Below are 16,787 nucleotides of genomic sequence, written 5' to 3' on the forward strand. Positions count from 1 at the left end.
TAGCAATTAAAAAGGTTTCATAGGTAGATGTAGTTGTTCAAATATCTCTAGAGCCATGCTGCTGCTGCTTCTGCACACCTGTAAATCTAGCAGTGTGGCTCCAGTGTGTTTCAAAAGTTACTTGATCAGTTCACAGATATGCAAGGGGTAAAGAGCTGAACACGTTGCATCTATACGTTTTCTAGTTTAGAAAAATAAAAGATCCAATGAAATAGAATGGAGGCACTGCAGTGATACAAATACAGCACAGAATGGAATGCATAATACATATGATAAGAGGTTATCAAAATCTAGATAACTGGTTCCTGTGTTTGATCCACACTTGAATTAAAGTAAATAAGTCAGGGAAGTGAGGAACTGACTTTTTTCAAATTTGTTGGAGAACAGCTATATAGTTTTCAAAGACAGGCTTGTAGAGTGCTAACATGAGAGTTTCAGTGGGATTTATCTAGGGTTACAATATTTCTGATCCTCAAAAAGAGGACACTACCCAGGGGCGGTTGCTGACTGGCAGAACCAATTTTTATTTAAGATTAATCTTTCATTGTGCAACACGGAAAAACTAAATTTAAACTAAACTGTAAAGTTAATTTCTACTTTGAACATTTGAAAATGTTTTTTTTTTTTTTTTTAAGAAGTATAATGGCCTGCATCAAACATACATGTACCTTTTTACAATCAGTACTCTATTGCTTAGCGAGCAAAAAAGTCTTTGCAAGATAACTGTCAAATCTGTGCATTAAACATCCGTGTCCTACTGTGCTTCTTCTTTTCATGCCCATGCATAATTCTCTGCAGAGCGTATCTTTCTCAGCAGTGGTTGAAGTAGCTCAGGATGCTTGCCTGACATTGTGCTGTACGAGCAGGATCCCCTTCAGTGACTCATTAGTCAAGCTGTCCCTTTCCTTTGTCCACTGGCTTTGCATCAGTGAAAAAACTTGATCTACATTTGTATTGAGAGAGGGAACAGAAAAGAACTGTACAATCTTTCATAGTGCTGAGTGACAATCAATGTTTTTGGACCTGTTGAAATATTTGGCCCATTTTTAGAGTGCTAGCAAGTTCTTGAACTTGAGATTGCTGAACTGATCAAAGCACTTACCTAAACAACAAGAAAACATTTTAAGTTTGGAACTCACTGCAGCTCGGTGTTGATTACATTATCATCTGTGCCCTGCTGCAGTTTGACGTTCAAGCAACATGAATACATATTTTAAGTGAAACTTTCAAAGTCATTTTTTTTTTTAATATAGTTTTTCTAAATACCAATACAGTACTAGTAGAATTTTAATAGCAAACTGTATTTATCTTATGTACTTATATCTCAATTTAAATTTAAATCTCAGCAGTGTTTAAATCTCAGTTTCCAGAAATATATTTTAAGGGAAATTTTCGTATCTACCATTAAAATCTACATTATGCCACACTCCTTCTAGCTTTCATAATAAAGAGCACATTTTAACATAGTGATTTTTTTATGCAAATCTCTTTGATTTATTTGTGTAGGGCAACTGAACGAAATAATTCCTGTTTATTTATTTCTTTGACAGATGCCTTTATCCAAGGCGACTTATAAGTGTTACATGGCAATGCAAGGTTACAATATGTTTATAATATATAGTCCCATATCATTTGTATTTATTTATTTATTTATTTTTAGTGATGGCCAAAAAACAGAAAGATAGAAAATATGAAGTCATATATTTTTTAATTGGTTACATGTTTTGACAAATACATATTTTGCTTGTTAAACAATGTGTGTTATATTATAGTTGTACCAAGCAAGTGTTTTATTTTTGTTGTTTTGGTGGACATGTATTCAGTACATACAAAAAAGAAGGGCTATCCTGTTTTATCCTTTTTCATTTTACTGTATTTTATAGCACACAATGCATTTATTTGAAGCAAAACTAAAAGATTGCAGAGCGCGCTATAACGCAATAAACCCAAAGATACGCAGTCTCGTCTTTCAGTCTATGAATGAGCCGCTGTAATTTAAGTTCCTCCATTTAAAAACGTTCGTTCAAGTTCTGATCCAATTGTGATCCTGCTCTGAAGCAACATCGAGTTAGTATCAGATTTTGGGCTCAAATTGAGCAACCCAACACGTCACGGGAGCAAGATCAAATCCAGGATCCACTACAACCTGCCCCAGGTGAGAACGCGTCAACACCACCTTTTTTATCTACCTACTGGCCAAGCCTAGCCTTGCTTAACCTCTGAGATCTGCTTAGTCAGATGTGGTTTGACTGCCAGGCAGAGGGCTCCTTTCCAGAATCTTTACACATATTTCCATGTAATGGCACCTGGGCACAGTAAGCCTGATAGCTTTTGTGAGGAAAGAACTCAGTGCATGGAGTGTGTGACAGTTCTTAATCCATTGTGTACTAATTCAGCCTCCTTACTCCGCAACCCGTCCTCCCTGCAGCTATTAGATCTAATTTTGTTTTTGTAGATCGCTCATGGCTTCATATATGCCTTCACAGTATTGTTTCATGGTAGTGGAGGAAACTATCATTTGCCAATAAAGAAGCCAGTTATCTTTGTGAAATTCCAGTTGCTCTGAGTAAAACATGTTATCCATTACCAAAGCAGTTCAAATATGTCAGATGTTTAAAGCCCTCATTTTGGTGCAGAGAACCAAAAGGTAAACACTACCACCTTCAAGTATACATTTCTAATAAATGCATACTTAAACAAAGAAATGTTATCCTGCCTCTTTTAGTGTTACGTTTACAGGCATGTCTCTAGTGTTTTTATGCTATTAAAATTCCTGCTATAACATATAAAAGAGAATTTAAAATGCAGATTTCACCAGACTAATTGGTCATTGGATGGAAGACTAAGGCTGCATTCACAATGGGTCCGTTTCAAGCGGACTCGGTCTGGTTCGTTTTGTTGAAACAATGTATAAGTGTGCATGCTGTTCACACTTATCTGCGAACAAAGGGACTGAGATCATTTGCATGCAAGCTAAATTTTTTTTTTTTTCAAGATCGAGTTCGTTTGTGTTCACAACGTTCTCTGCTCGTTTATATGGTGCGTGAACCGGATGTTTGCAATATCCTGCAAGGCATGCTGAAAGATGGCTGCTATCGATGTATTGCTCCAGTTTGTAATATAGCATGTTGTAGATTCTTAAACATTAATGTGGAAGAAAGCACTGGGGGAGCACTTTGCTAATTCAATGAATACATTTCTTGAATGCAGTATACACAATTCTGCACGTTACTCCTAATGTCAGCATTAAAAAAAGTAATGTGAGAAAAGAATGTATTTTGCTATTTTTGTGTTTTGTCCAGTTCGGCAAGATTTTTGTGCCTGACCAAATCTTTACTAAGCTTCAGTTTCTTGCACTGTCCATGTAGTTTAGAATTACCAGATTTCCACAGTGAAAAATGTGAAGTTTTTCTTTCTCTTTTACTGACACCGTAGCAACCCTGAAGCCGAAACTAACAGTTAAAAAATTAAACATCGGATGAATTTATTGCAGATCATAACAACTCCTTTTATTTATATTGTCATTTAGTCAACACATGTTAAATGTACAAAAAGCAAGATTTAAAAAAAATAGATCAGCTATTACCATTTAAACATATGGTATACACATAAGCAGAATGGTTAAATAAATAATCCATACAATTGTTTATATAGCGCTAACACAACCTAATACATTACTCTGAAATTACCCTGAGGAGCACACTGATGCAGTTTTGTACTTAATACAAAAAAAAAAAAAAAAAAAGTAAATTCAATAGGAAAACCAGGATAATCACCAATTTTATTGTTTCCGACCGGGACAATAAATTAAGGCTGAAACTGTGACAGTCCCAGTTTTCACAGGATGTCTGGTAACTCTAATGTAGTTCCCAAATATATTTTTGTTATTTTGCTCTACTTGTTTCCTCTGCATATTAACTAAACAATGCGCAAAATGTTTACTTCTGAGTCAGGTTACCTTGTATAGTTCGTTTCCCATGAGCAAAAGGACCGAGTCCAGCAGTTGTTCACATTGACGTTTTACAAGCGAACTAGACTCTGTGCGTTTGCCAAATGGACCGAGACCACCTCTTTAGGTGGACTCTGTAGGTTCGTTTCCCAGGCGGACTCACACTGCACACCAAACCTCTTAACGGACCCAGTGTGAACACACCCTAAATCCAGAACCAAATTAACCATTTCTAAATGTATTATTAATAACAGCAATAATTGCTTTAAAAAGAAAGGGTTGTGAATACACTGTGAATACTCTGTATCCTTACTCACAAATCACCATTAGAAACTGGAAGTTTCATACTGGGGAAGATGTGGTCAATAATCAGTTTCTGAACAGTGAGTGATTTTTCTGTTTCTTTCTCCCAACTCTTCTGGTGCATTTGTTGACCCACCTCCATCCTCTCTGTCTACCTGACGCAGAGATGAAGATAGTTGGGTGTAAGTCCTCTGCCTGTTTCTCTCTGTTGCTTGGTATCATTATCTCTCTGTGCTTTTCTGCCTGGCTGCCCACAGTCTGTCTCAACCGTCTTTATTTGTCTTCCTTGATGGAATGAGCAGGACTTATCACACAAAACAATCAGTCTGAGTGCTCAGCTTCTGAGATCCTGTAAAGTTACTTTTATTAGCCTGTACCACAGTAAGTATTGTCTTTTACTAGATCATGTCCCAGTAATTGACCTGTGGCAGGCTGGTGAGTGGATAGAGGCACAGAGACAGACTGCAGTTCAAAAAAATACTAATTTTATTATAAATAACACAAAATAAGAGTGCACAAGGGCAAAACAAAAGGATTCAAACACAAATACAGCAGTACAAAAAGCAAACTTACAAAAATAAGGTTTCCAGGCTGGGCGATGCCTTCACTGGATTCAAAATTTCAAAATTTCAAAATTTCAAAAATACAAACAAACGAACCAACCAACCAACCAACCAACCAACCAACCAACCAACCAAAAACCCACCAACCTGCTTTCTCACCTCCCTCCTCCCACATGAGAAGTAGAGGCCTCTTTCATGTCAAGTGGCTGGGCGCTGATTGATCGTTAATTAAGTTAATCATTTAATCAACTAATCAACCCCAGCCACCTGAACATAATAAACCCAGGCAGGTAGGGGAAATTAACCCCATCCCTGCCAATTTCTAAACGGCAGAGCTTTGCTCTGCCACATGACCATTATAGGCTGACGTTGGTACCTACCTGAGCACAGTAGTGGTAGCTGTGCCTTCCACAATTCAGTTTAGCTTAGTCACTCCCTACATAAACTAAACATGGAGACAACTAAATACATTTTGTAAGTTTGCTTTCATTATACACAAACACAATTTGAGTATATTTGGTAGTGCTATAGGTGGAGCAACATTCAATCAATGCTTGGTTTTACTAATTTGTGAGATTACATAGTCATATTTTTTGTGTTGTCATTTTTGTACAGTTAGTCTCATGTTTAAACAGTGCAGTGCATTTTGTGTACACCTTTGCATTCAGACAAGCTGTGTTCTATAATGATTATATTTGAAGGAATCCCTGTTGGGTTGGAATGACCTCAGATTTTGTCCTTCTGCTGTTGACAGAGCTATTATTATGAACTTTACAATAAGTTCTCAGGCTTTGCAGCTTTCATGACCATAACAGGGTTGATAATGTCATTGGCAGGATTTCTAATTTCCCTGTTAACCTTCACACTCCTACGTATTGGAGTTCATACGGGTGACTCATTTTGACTTTCTGCATGCATGATTTCAACTAGTTCTACTAATCAGCTGGCAGTGTGTTCACTCATTGAAGCTAAACCACATTTGTCATCTACTATATCTAACATAGATTATGTGCACACTGTACAGTAGTATTGTACATTCTTACTTTAAAAGTAGTAATTTATGACTTGATAATAAAGAGAAGTAGTGTTGATGTAGCCTTAAAAATAATATCAGTATATCAAAAGACCATTTGGAAAGTTTTACCTCCTAAATTAAAGCTTGTAGATGACAACTTAGTGGCTGAAGTTATAGTAGGATTTCAGTGGGAGGAGAAAGACAGCTGCATCTAGCTTCTCACAGAACTCAGAATAGAATAAACTCCCTGTCTCTTTGGGTTTGGTCTATCCTCGCTTATAATTGTGTGGATTCCAAAGCTGTCGATTTGGAGGTTTGGAACTTGGTGATGCTGAAAAGTGGATACACTATATATAGGTCTTTTTCATTAAGTGCTTGGGGGAACCTTTACTTTTGCCTGGAAATATGATTTTGGTAAATCACCCGGGACATGTAGTTGAAATGATAAATCAAGATCACAACTGTGTCATTACTATTGAACGCACAAGAGAAAGCAGCTGTATTCAGTGAGTGTTTTGGAGAAATTACATGATCTTTTCTAATGCCTTAAACTTTTACTTTTGTTATTTGTTTAAAATCAGTGTTCTAATAAATGCAATATGGTGCATGCTGCCAAGCTGCTGTTGACCTTCACTAACAGCCCCCTCTCTTATCATCTTAATGTTTTGAAGTCTCAATTTAATTTTCTTCTTGAGCAAAGGTGTCATATTCTTATCAACAACAAACAAAGGGGAATCATTTTTATTAACTATTTCTAACTAGACTTGAATTAACTTTATATTAGGTCTACAGTCATTGGGCCTCCTTTACGAAAGGTTACTAAGTGTAGCTGTAACTTGCACATTAAGTAGTGAGCCTAATCTGCACCATGAATCTAAATGTACTGTCCCATTTACTAACAGAGAATGCATTAATTTAAATGCACACTATCTGGCTAATTTACAAGCCATAGCGTGCACACCACATGTATTGTGAACAATAATTTAATGTGCACGATAATGTCCGAGACTTACTCATGACCACCGTGATATGAAAAGTCCCAGCAGTCCAGGCATACCTTTTTGGTCAGTGTCTTATTGTGAAAGGTGAAGATGGATTACATTAACTGAAACTGAGTGATCAACAGACGCAGCCCTCCGCAGGGAACAGGCAGAGGAAATGCAAACTAAAACTGCACGTAGAGGAGTTGGAAATTATAGTGGAGGAGGTTGTTTTAAATTATAATGCCTGTTTGATCCAGTGTTTTATTTAACCACTTTGTTATTTGTACCAATGTAACATATAGCCTGTTATTTCCAGGTAATTTTCACTGCTCTAAATGAAAACTTTAATGCAAGTAATGCCTTCATTATGCTATATAGATTTCAGCCCAGAAAAATAGATTTAAATAGTGCGCCTATCAGTGCTTACAGCCTGGTTTCCAAGCAAACAAATTATCACTCACTTTAAGTGCACACGATGATTATCGCCCTTTAGTAAATAGGGTGTGAATAAAGCTCATCTCATTATTCAGAGGGGGGTGCCTCATTTAAATACATTGTCATGCATTACCATCACATATTCATTCTGATTACCATAATGTGACACAATAAAATCAGTGTGCGTCATAATATGCCCTTTATTTCGTGCAAAATCATGAACGTGCAAACTAATTCCAATTATAATAATGTTTAGTGACCTTTCATAAGTGAGGCCCATGGTCTTTAAAGTCTAATATTAACAATATGCAGTAATAATATAATATTAACAGTATGCAATATGCAGTAAAGAATCCTGTGGATTTCCAGCATCAATTGAAGTTGGATTATTCTTCACGGAAATGGGGGTCTACCAGACTCATGATCATTTTCTTCATGCAAGGTTTTTGAGAATTGCATTGAGTGTAATCAACAGAAGCAGATGGGCCTGAAATATTCCCCCATTAATTTACAAAAGACAGTAATCCCCATTGTGTGCATTTGTAACAAACGGTCAGCTAGGTGATGTTTCTTTACTATTATAGAATGTGTGCACCATGGATCACATATATAACAAAATTCTGTTTATGAATCTTTTTAAATTATTCCTTTGAGAATGTATAATTCCATAGACCTGTTTTTTCTCTGGCCTGATATTAGTGTTAAATAAGTGACCACTTCCTTTGCTGTAGGTCAGTCACATTCCATTACCCGGGTGCAACCGCAGACAGTGATAAAGCAGCAGTTCCGATAGTGGTCTGTTATAAAATATGAATATGAAAACTACAAAAGCTACAAACAAAATCCTGCAGCATTTACAAATGTGTTTACAAACTTGGGAAATGTTGTGGAGTGAATCAATATGTGAACTCTTTCTTGTGGTATGTCAAGCACACAGAATTGTGTTGCATTAGCTTTCAGTTTTCCCAGATAAAAAGTAACTTGCTGTCTTAAAGGGATGTGCATGAGAAAGAGATTTTGCAGCAAAGACAGTATTTTAAACAGTAACACATATGTATTTGCCACATAAGGGATCTGTGCTGTGTCTTCCAGTCACGTGGGGATTATGTGTGTGTCTGTCTGACGAGAGAGAGAGAGCGAGAGCGAGCGAGAGCTTAGATTTGTTTTGAGCAGAGATGTAGATAATTACATATTCTGTCACTCACTGTAGCCTATTTTCACATTCCCTATGCATGGCACACTGGTGTTGGTAGAAATATATCACTAGTAGTTACAATACACAGCTGTAAGAATAGAGGAGAATTTTTTTTTTTTTATATATCTGACCTGGAATAAACACATCATCTGCATGTACAGGGTGATTCAAAAGTCACTGGGCAAGAGAACAAGCTTGAATAGTGCCTGTAACCTCTGTGTTTACCGGTTCATAAATGAGTTTCAATTGTCTAGTCACACTTGATACTGGACAAATGAGGTAAACACATTTATTAATGGTCAGTGGGTATCCAGAGTTCAGTACATAATGATACATTAAAACGTTTCTTTGCTTATAAAACATGTACTTATTTTGGATTGTTTAATATGATAGTTTGGATCCAATGTGCCAATTAAAGCAATGTATTTAATACATTTATTCATCACGTAAAAGTAGGGATAATTAACTAGTAAATCATAATTTGGAAAAGGTATATTGTATATTAGGAAATGTAAAAAGCATGGTTAAATCAAATACTTGTAGTTTACAATTAACAATCTTTATGACTATATTGACTGTTTATTGGTCACTCCAGGTCTTTGGGAATCTATAAAACAGTGGTGAGCTGACGGATCACTGAGCACACCACACAGCATCAGGTCACACCTGCACACAAGCTTGCTTGCACAGATCTTCTGATTGATTTATTCCTTTTCATTTCCCAGGTGACATTCGGAATGACCTATACCTGATCCTGGAGAGAGGCGATTTCGAGAGGGGCGGGAAGAGCGTCCAGAAGAACATTGAGGTCACTGTGTACGTTCTGTACGCGGATGGAGAAATACTAAAGGTAGGATTGCTATTTATTATTATACCTGTTTATAGCTTCAATCCATTGCAAATCCAGAGTATAGCAGCACAAGCGCTTTTCTCTATTTTAGTCTGTATGTTTGCTTGTTTGCTCCTCAGGATTGCATCAGCCTTGGCTCTGGGGAGCCCAATGTGAGTGAGCACCGCTCCTTTGTTCTGTACCACAACAACAGCCCACGCTGGGGAGAGATCATCAAGCTGCCTATTCCCGTGGACCGCTTCCGAGGCTCGCACCTGCGTTTCGAGTTCAGGCACTGCTCCAGTGAGTCCAGCTTCTCTTACACTGCCCTGTCTGCTACCTCGTAACGTATGCTCACCCTGCCGCACTGTAGTCATGGCAAGACATGTGCAAGAGCCTTCAAAGTAAATGCATAGGAGCTGAGCACATATGATTGGACACTTTCTGTTTCCGTTTCACCTGGGATGACCTGAAGCACAGGAAGCGATAAAGCTCCAGCAACAACAGTAAACAATTAATGAAATCTCTGAAATGACAGCGCTGAAGTGTTTAGCAAATGTTAACAATGCAACACTTACAAATAGGTTTACAAACATGGGAAATATTCAATAATAAATAGTGTTTTTTAAACTTTTAAATTGTTGGTATTTGTTTGTTTAGTTTTCCCTTAAATGACAGTTAAGAAGCTTTAATTGAAGACGATATCTGTCTAAACATGTGATTGAAGCTGAATTTCTGGGTGTCTTTCCAGCAAAAGACAAGGGGGAGAAGAAGCTTTTTGGCTTTGCGTTTACTCCTCTGATGAGGGAGGATGGTACCACTCTGTCAGATGAAAGCCATGAACTCTACGTTTACAAGGTGATGATAAACTATGTGTTTTAGAGCACTGAAATTGGACTCCAGCTGGCTTGTTATAATGCTGATTGCTGTAAGACAGTAACATTGTTAGAAATCCTGTTGTTACAGCATTACTGCAGCTTCAGAGGTAGTATTTTCTTATTTTATATCGATCAGTCAAGAAAGAGTGCAGAATTCAAAGGTTCCTATGAGCTTTGCTGGAACTAATGTCAGCTATAAGCACTTTCTTGATGTTATCAGCCTCTCTCGTTTCACAAGATTTTTTCACAAACTCTTAACCAGCCCCCATTGATTGCTGACTAGCTTAACACAGGAGATAGATATGTTTTCTGGTTGCTCATCAGACTGTGCATTGTAAATTGATTGCTCATCACAGTTGCCCAAATCTTTTATATTTAAAGCTGGTTGCCAGTTTCGCTGCAACCTTTTTTTATTCATCTAAAATCAAACTCTAGGTTTTATGAATCAAAGTGATGCATTTGAAACTTGGTTCTCATTCCCTTTAAATATTTATCCATATTTCCAAGACTGTGAGCTTGATAACTAGAGAGGAGTTGTTTTATAGATCTTCAGATGAAGGCTTGGATGTAGAAATGTTGCTTATTACTGAGCAGTTAATTATTAAAACAAATCTGCTGTACTTCTTAATATGCTCTGTTAGCCCTCCATGTTTATATTTACATCAGGAAGTTTTGAACAGTTTGAAAGTGAAGTGCATGTTTAAGTTCACTCAGTAATGGTATGTAACGATTTTCCATGTTGATTTGTGGCTTGCAGTGTGATGAAAACAGCACCTTCAGTAACCAAGCACTCTACCTAGGCCTGCCTTGCTGTAAGGAGGATTTCAATGGTTGTCCCAACATCCCGTCCAGCCTTATCTTTCAGCGCAGTGCCAAAGAGATGCTCTGGATCTCCACCCAGCTGTCCTCCACCAAGCTCACACAGAACGGTAACTTCCTGATACAGCCGGACCACTCTGCACTTTGGGGGAACAGTCTTATGAGTAACACAGAGTTCTGCTTGGAGCCCGGCTCTTTTGAATAAGCAAACAACACAGAAATCTCCAAAGTGGGAGTTTGAGTTTCAGTATAAGTTAAAACTGCTGGTTGCTTACAACTTTTTTCAATACACAATATGGATACTTTAGTAATGCACAATTCTAGGTTACGTAAACAGAATTTTTCTCATTAATGTTGTACCATTTTTCCAAAATGTTACACCATGTAAACATGAACACTATGTCACAAGCAGTGGAACAAAGAGAGACTGTTCATCTTTATATTATAGCATAGACTCTGGGTGCAACGTGAATCAGGGACTTTGACAACCTTAGGTGAATATAGTAATTATACATTATGAGAAGGCTTTTAAAAATCCTAAATTCAATTTAAAAGCATAATAACAGCAGTTTTAGAGATAATGTTTGCTTTTTATCTTGTGAAGCATAGAAGTTTTATGCACAAACATGTCATTTTGATGGTATTCAATACACTTTGGTGCATTCCCAATGGCTGTTCTTCTAGCCAGCACTCTCATTATCTGAACTGGTTGCTTTCAGTGGATCTCTTGGCCCTGCTGAAGTGGAAGGCTCACCCAGACAGACTGATGGACATCCTGGGAAGGCTGCGGCATGTCAGTGGAGAGGAAATTGTTAAAGTAAGGAGCCCCTTATAACTTTGTATGTCAAGTTTCTTTACATTGAGGAACTGAGATATGAGCTTGTCAGCATCCATTATTGACCATATAGTACGTGAATGTGTTTATAACTATTGTAAGTAACATACTGTAATACATTAATAGTTGTTGATTTTTACAAAAATGCTTTGAATCTGCCATTTGGCTAACAAACTTATTGTTATAATATCTCCTCTCTTTTCTAGTTCCTTCAGGATATTTTAGATACACTGTTTTCCATTCTAGATGACAACACAGACAAATACGGGCCTCTGGTTTTCCAGTCGTTGGTAAGTAAAGACTAAGAAATCAGAATTAGTCAAGTCAACAAATGTTTACACTGATGAAGACATTGACCAACCCGTCTGTCTGCCTGACATACAGTTTAACACAGAATCAACTCTTAATATTTAATAGAGCTGTGATGCAAATGAAACCTTTTTCATGGTTGGTATGTTAGGCTGTTTCTTGTCTTCATTGAGATTAATAAAACCCCACAGGTACTCGGTAGACTTGCATGCACATATCTGTCAATTTGAAAGTCAGGCCCACTGTCATGGCTCATTGCCCACAAGGCACGAGTTTCTTAAATATTCTTTTGCTGTTAGAAGCTTAGTAGAAGTCAAGGTTTAAATAACAGAGACGTCATTGATGGTGCTTAACATGTAATCCTCTTCCATAACTTTATGGTATATTAGGTAGAAGCTGCCACATGTTTCATTCAGCACATAAGCTAATGGAGTTACTGGCACGATCTTAAAGGACTAAGAAATAAAGCCTGCTCAGTGCAGGACACCAGTATTAAAAATGAATGTTGCATTATACTGAGGTACAAATGAATGTTGCAGTATACAGAGGTACATTGGTTTGTTGTCATTATATATATATATATATATATATATATATATATATATATATATATATATATATATATATATATATATATATATATATATATATAATATATATATATATATACACTATGCTTTTGATCATTTTTCTTTGCTTAACATTATGACTCAGATTGGGTAGGCCATTTTGGGAGCCTCATTTCTGTAGAACACTGTTTTTGGACACCAGTGGGTTAATATCATTTGTTTCAGATTCTCATTCATAGTCAGTTCACAGGTCAGACTGGAAGTCACTTGTCTCTTTCTGTGTTCCAGGTCTTCATCATCAATCTACTCCGGGATAGTAAGTACTATCATTTCCGGCCAGTCATGGACACTTACATCCAGAAGCACTTTGCAGGAGCACTGGCTTACAAGTAAGTCACATGAGCACAGGAAGGCAGCTTAAGCTCAAATAGCCCAGTGGACTTGAAATGGATTGGGTTCAGATCTCCAGTCATCTGGAAAACCCTTATCTATTGTACTAGCTACCTGTCAGAATGATAGAAGAATGTTGAGTTGTGTTGTTCATGTTACATTTTTGTGGCTGTAAGACAAATGTATTAATGTACTATCTTAAATAAAATGACACAAAGGACACTCATTCATTGTACTTACAGTATGTTGGTACCTTGATATTATAGTGCCTGAATTACAAGATACTATAGTCAAATGCTGTATTAAATAGCTATCTAAGAATGGTGGATGCAGGCCTTTTGGTAGTCCCAAGATTTTAGCTGTTTTAGTTGAAGCTATCAGTCGAAGTTATGCAAGTGGCTTATAGGGTAGATGCATAAAGGTATCAAAACCTATTAGAGTGGTTTTGATGGTACCTGTCAGAGTGAGAACCTGTTAAATTCTCTTTCAATCTATCAGAAACTTCAATCACTGTTTCAAGTAATTGCGCTGGAGTCTTCAGTAATGTCACCCCTCCTCACCCCACCATCAACGTAAAGACATCCTGAAAACCTTTTTAATGTACTTTGGGAGGGTAGTGGGCGGAGCTTAGGGAGGGACCAGAAATGACAACACACAAGAGCCGGAAGTGACGTTTAGTCCTGGAGCCTTGTACCAACAATGGCATCTGGGCAGGATTTGATTTTAGCACACAACGATAATAAACAGTCCAGTATTGCAGAAAACAAAACAAGAAAACTATCTGAGTACCAGCAAAAAAGGTTAAACAAAATCATTGTGGTTACAAAAAAACAACAATAAAAGAAGCACAGGGTTTCTCTGTGCTGCTGTAGTGGGTTTCCTCTCACCGCCTCTTGGCTTCCTTCCGAGAAATAACGAATAGTCCTGAGTTTTTTCCACTGTGGTAATCCACCAGGTTTTTCCAAAACTTCAGGATTCTGTGAATTAGAGCAGGTTTGTAAAAGCAAAACAACAAAGCACAGCGTGTCTCTTCTGTGTTTTCAGTTCAGGACAGGGAGACTGATTAGCAAAACCATGCTGCCTAAATAGTGCCGAGTCCCGCCCCTACAATCAGCACGCTGCCCCATGTCAGCCAATCGACGAGCACAGCACAGCTGATTGCAATGATGGGACTCGACAGCCACATTCCAAGATGGCCATCCGACCCGAAACTTCCGGTCTGGTCATAGTTCAGCCTCCTGGCTCAATCACGGTCAGCCCTACACAGCGCTGCCAGTGGTTGGGAGGGCAAATTACAACAGGGACTCCTTTCAATCCTGTCACATGTACTAAAACCCTTTTTAATGTAACTTCACATGCTGAGCATCATATGCAGAGTAACCTGGAGCTTTCTTTATGTATGTGATTTGGTAGTGCTGACAGTCTGTGTGTCTGGTTTGCAGGGAACTGATCCACTGTCTGAAGTGGTACATGGATCGCTCGGCCGAAGTCGTTCGCCAGGACCACATTCAAGAGGCCATGAGGGTAGGTGTCACTTTGGGAATACCTGGAAATGACTTCAGATATTGAGATAGGGAGAGACAAAGTTCCCTTACATCTGCAGAAGCTCTCTCTAATGCCATACAATTCCTCTAAATAAGCATCAGATGTAACATGTAATAGTGGCCTGTGTCCCAATTGAACATGACTCTTTTTTTCACCATCTATCGCCATCTATTAGCTGTTTCTAAGAAAGCAATTTGGTTGAAAGTGTGCTACACAGTATACCATTTAAACTCTTAAAGTGTTGGTTATGTTAATAGAAGTCTAGGCTGCAATGTGTCCCATGTAATTGCCTATTTATTGCTGTCCTTGGTTAATAGAGTAAAACCTATTATTAATATGTCATTTGCAATGCCAATTCTTACTGTACTTCAGTGGTGATGCACATAGCTAGGGGTCAGAGGTGCATCAGTGGGACTGATGGAGAGCTTAAGAGCCCAAAAATGAACAGTTTATTTCTATTGTTCTCACATTATCAGGTGCTTTAATTATGTATTTATTTTCACAAAAAGGGGGAAATGTAAACTTCATACAGAATAGAAAAAAACACTGAATAATGCACAGTAGCTAAATTACAAATAAAGGAACTGCTTACTAAATCTCTCTATATATTTATTTTAGTACATTTAACAGTATACAAGCTGTGGTGAATTCAAAAGCATGAATACCATGGTGCTGAGTTATGATTACTAATGTATGCAAAAGTCAAGCTCTGCTTAGCTAGCAGTAAGAATTAAATATTTACATGGCGTGAGCATTGTCACTTATCACTTCCTTTGAAAAGATACTCTAACTTCTGTTACTGTTTTTTTATATGAATCATAATTTTAAGGAAACATTTTTTGTCTTTTTTTATTTATTAAATTGAATCCTGTCTGCTTGCAATATTGGTAATGGTAATTTATCAAATGCCATTGACTTTAATTAAAAATACTGCATAAGACACTTACAGGTCATGATGACATTAACCAGTAGATGTAAAATTGGTAATATATTAACTAAAATGTTATCGAAAGAAATCTCTTCTGTTGAGTTTTCTGTCTTCTTTTAATCACTGATCTCCTTGCAGTCACTGCAGTCAATACCTCTCGAGAGAGTAGACCGCTTGGTTACTGTGCGTGTTACTGCTTATATGAAAAATGTATTGTGTAACTGTTAGACTCCCATCTGGAAATTGTAGTCTGAGAAAAATGATGGGTATAATTTTAGAAGAACAAAGCCAGTTACCTTTAGAGTGAATCTGGACTTCTATTACAATGTAGTATAATTAATTAATGAAAACTAGTTTTGTTGTGGAGATACAAATGGATAACATTAATAACATAAATCCATTGCTGAGTTTAGATGCTGTGCTATTTTATACCTAATTAATTCTGCATATTTGTTCAGAAAGTGTATTTCCAGGGATGTTCTTTAGCCACCCAGCAGGACACATTTATTAATTTTGTTTGCAAATGTGTTTTCAGGACATATCTCATTTTCACAAGGGCCAAGTTGAAACAATGCACCGACTAGACACATGGTACAAACCTGTACAATATTGATGAAGAGTTTAAGTAGTTCAATATATATATATATATATATATATATATATATATATATATACACACACACACACACACACACACACACACACACACACACAACACACACAGCAAATTGAGACTACTTCTCAAATTCATCAATATTAGTAAATTATATATATATATATATATATATATATATATATATATATATATATATTATATATATATATATATATACACACACACACTAACAAATATATCAATTTAATCTCAATAAAGCAGTGGGTTTCGCTATGCTTTGTCACTGTAGTGCTTTATGCTCAGTAGTTCCCACGAGAGATGCAACAATTCATCGATAATTAATTGCCATGGTCCTCAGTTTTGTGAGCCTCAGTTAAAAATTCATTTATCAGTTAATCTCCCTGGTGCCCAATTAGGAGACTCATATAGTTAGCCACCCAGAAACAAACAAACAAATAATCTTTATTTAGCGCCTTTCATAGTGGACCACCATCACAAAGCGCTTTACAAGATACAAGACTAGGTATAGTCTTGGTGAACTAGTTCTAGGTGAACTATGCATCAGCTGCAGAATCACTTATAAGAACGTGTCTCCTGAAAGACAGAACACAAAGAGGTTAAGTGAC

At 37.2% G+C, this 16,787-nt stretch overlaps 1 protein-coding gene across 5 annotated transcripts in view; it reads left to right on the forward strand.

Moving 5' to 3' along the window:
* Positions 1-16,787, forward strand: part of LOC121329019 (dedicator of cytokinesis protein 3-like) — a 212,002-nt gene that overhangs the window by 162,815 nt on the left and 32,400 nt on the right. For all 5 annotated transcript variants that reach the window (XM_041274211.1, XM_041274212.1, XM_041274213.1 and 2 more), the window contains 8 exons: positions 9,169-9,293; positions 9,413-9,575; positions 10,024-10,130; positions 10,908-11,079; positions 11,689-11,786; positions 12,011-12,094; positions 12,971-13,071; positions 14,515-14,596. In XM_041274211.1, coding sequence (XP_041130145.1) covers positions 9,169-9,293; positions 9,413-9,575; positions 10,024-10,130; positions 10,908-11,079; positions 11,689-11,786; positions 12,011-12,094; positions 12,971-13,071; positions 14,515-14,596 — 932 coding nt within the window. The remainder of the gene's footprint in view (positions 1-9,168; positions 9,294-9,412; positions 9,576-10,023; positions 10,131-10,907; positions 11,080-11,688; positions 11,787-12,010; positions 12,095-12,970; positions 13,072-14,514; positions 14,597-16,787) is intronic.

This window comes from Polyodon spathula, chromosome 16 (genome assembly GCF_017654505.1).
Source record: "Polyodon spathula isolate WHYD16114869_AA chromosome 16, ASM1765450v1, whole genome shotgun sequence".
NCBI classification, from domain to species: Eukaryota; Metazoa; Chordata; class Actinopteri; order Acipenseriformes; family Polyodontidae; genus Polyodon; species Polyodon spathula.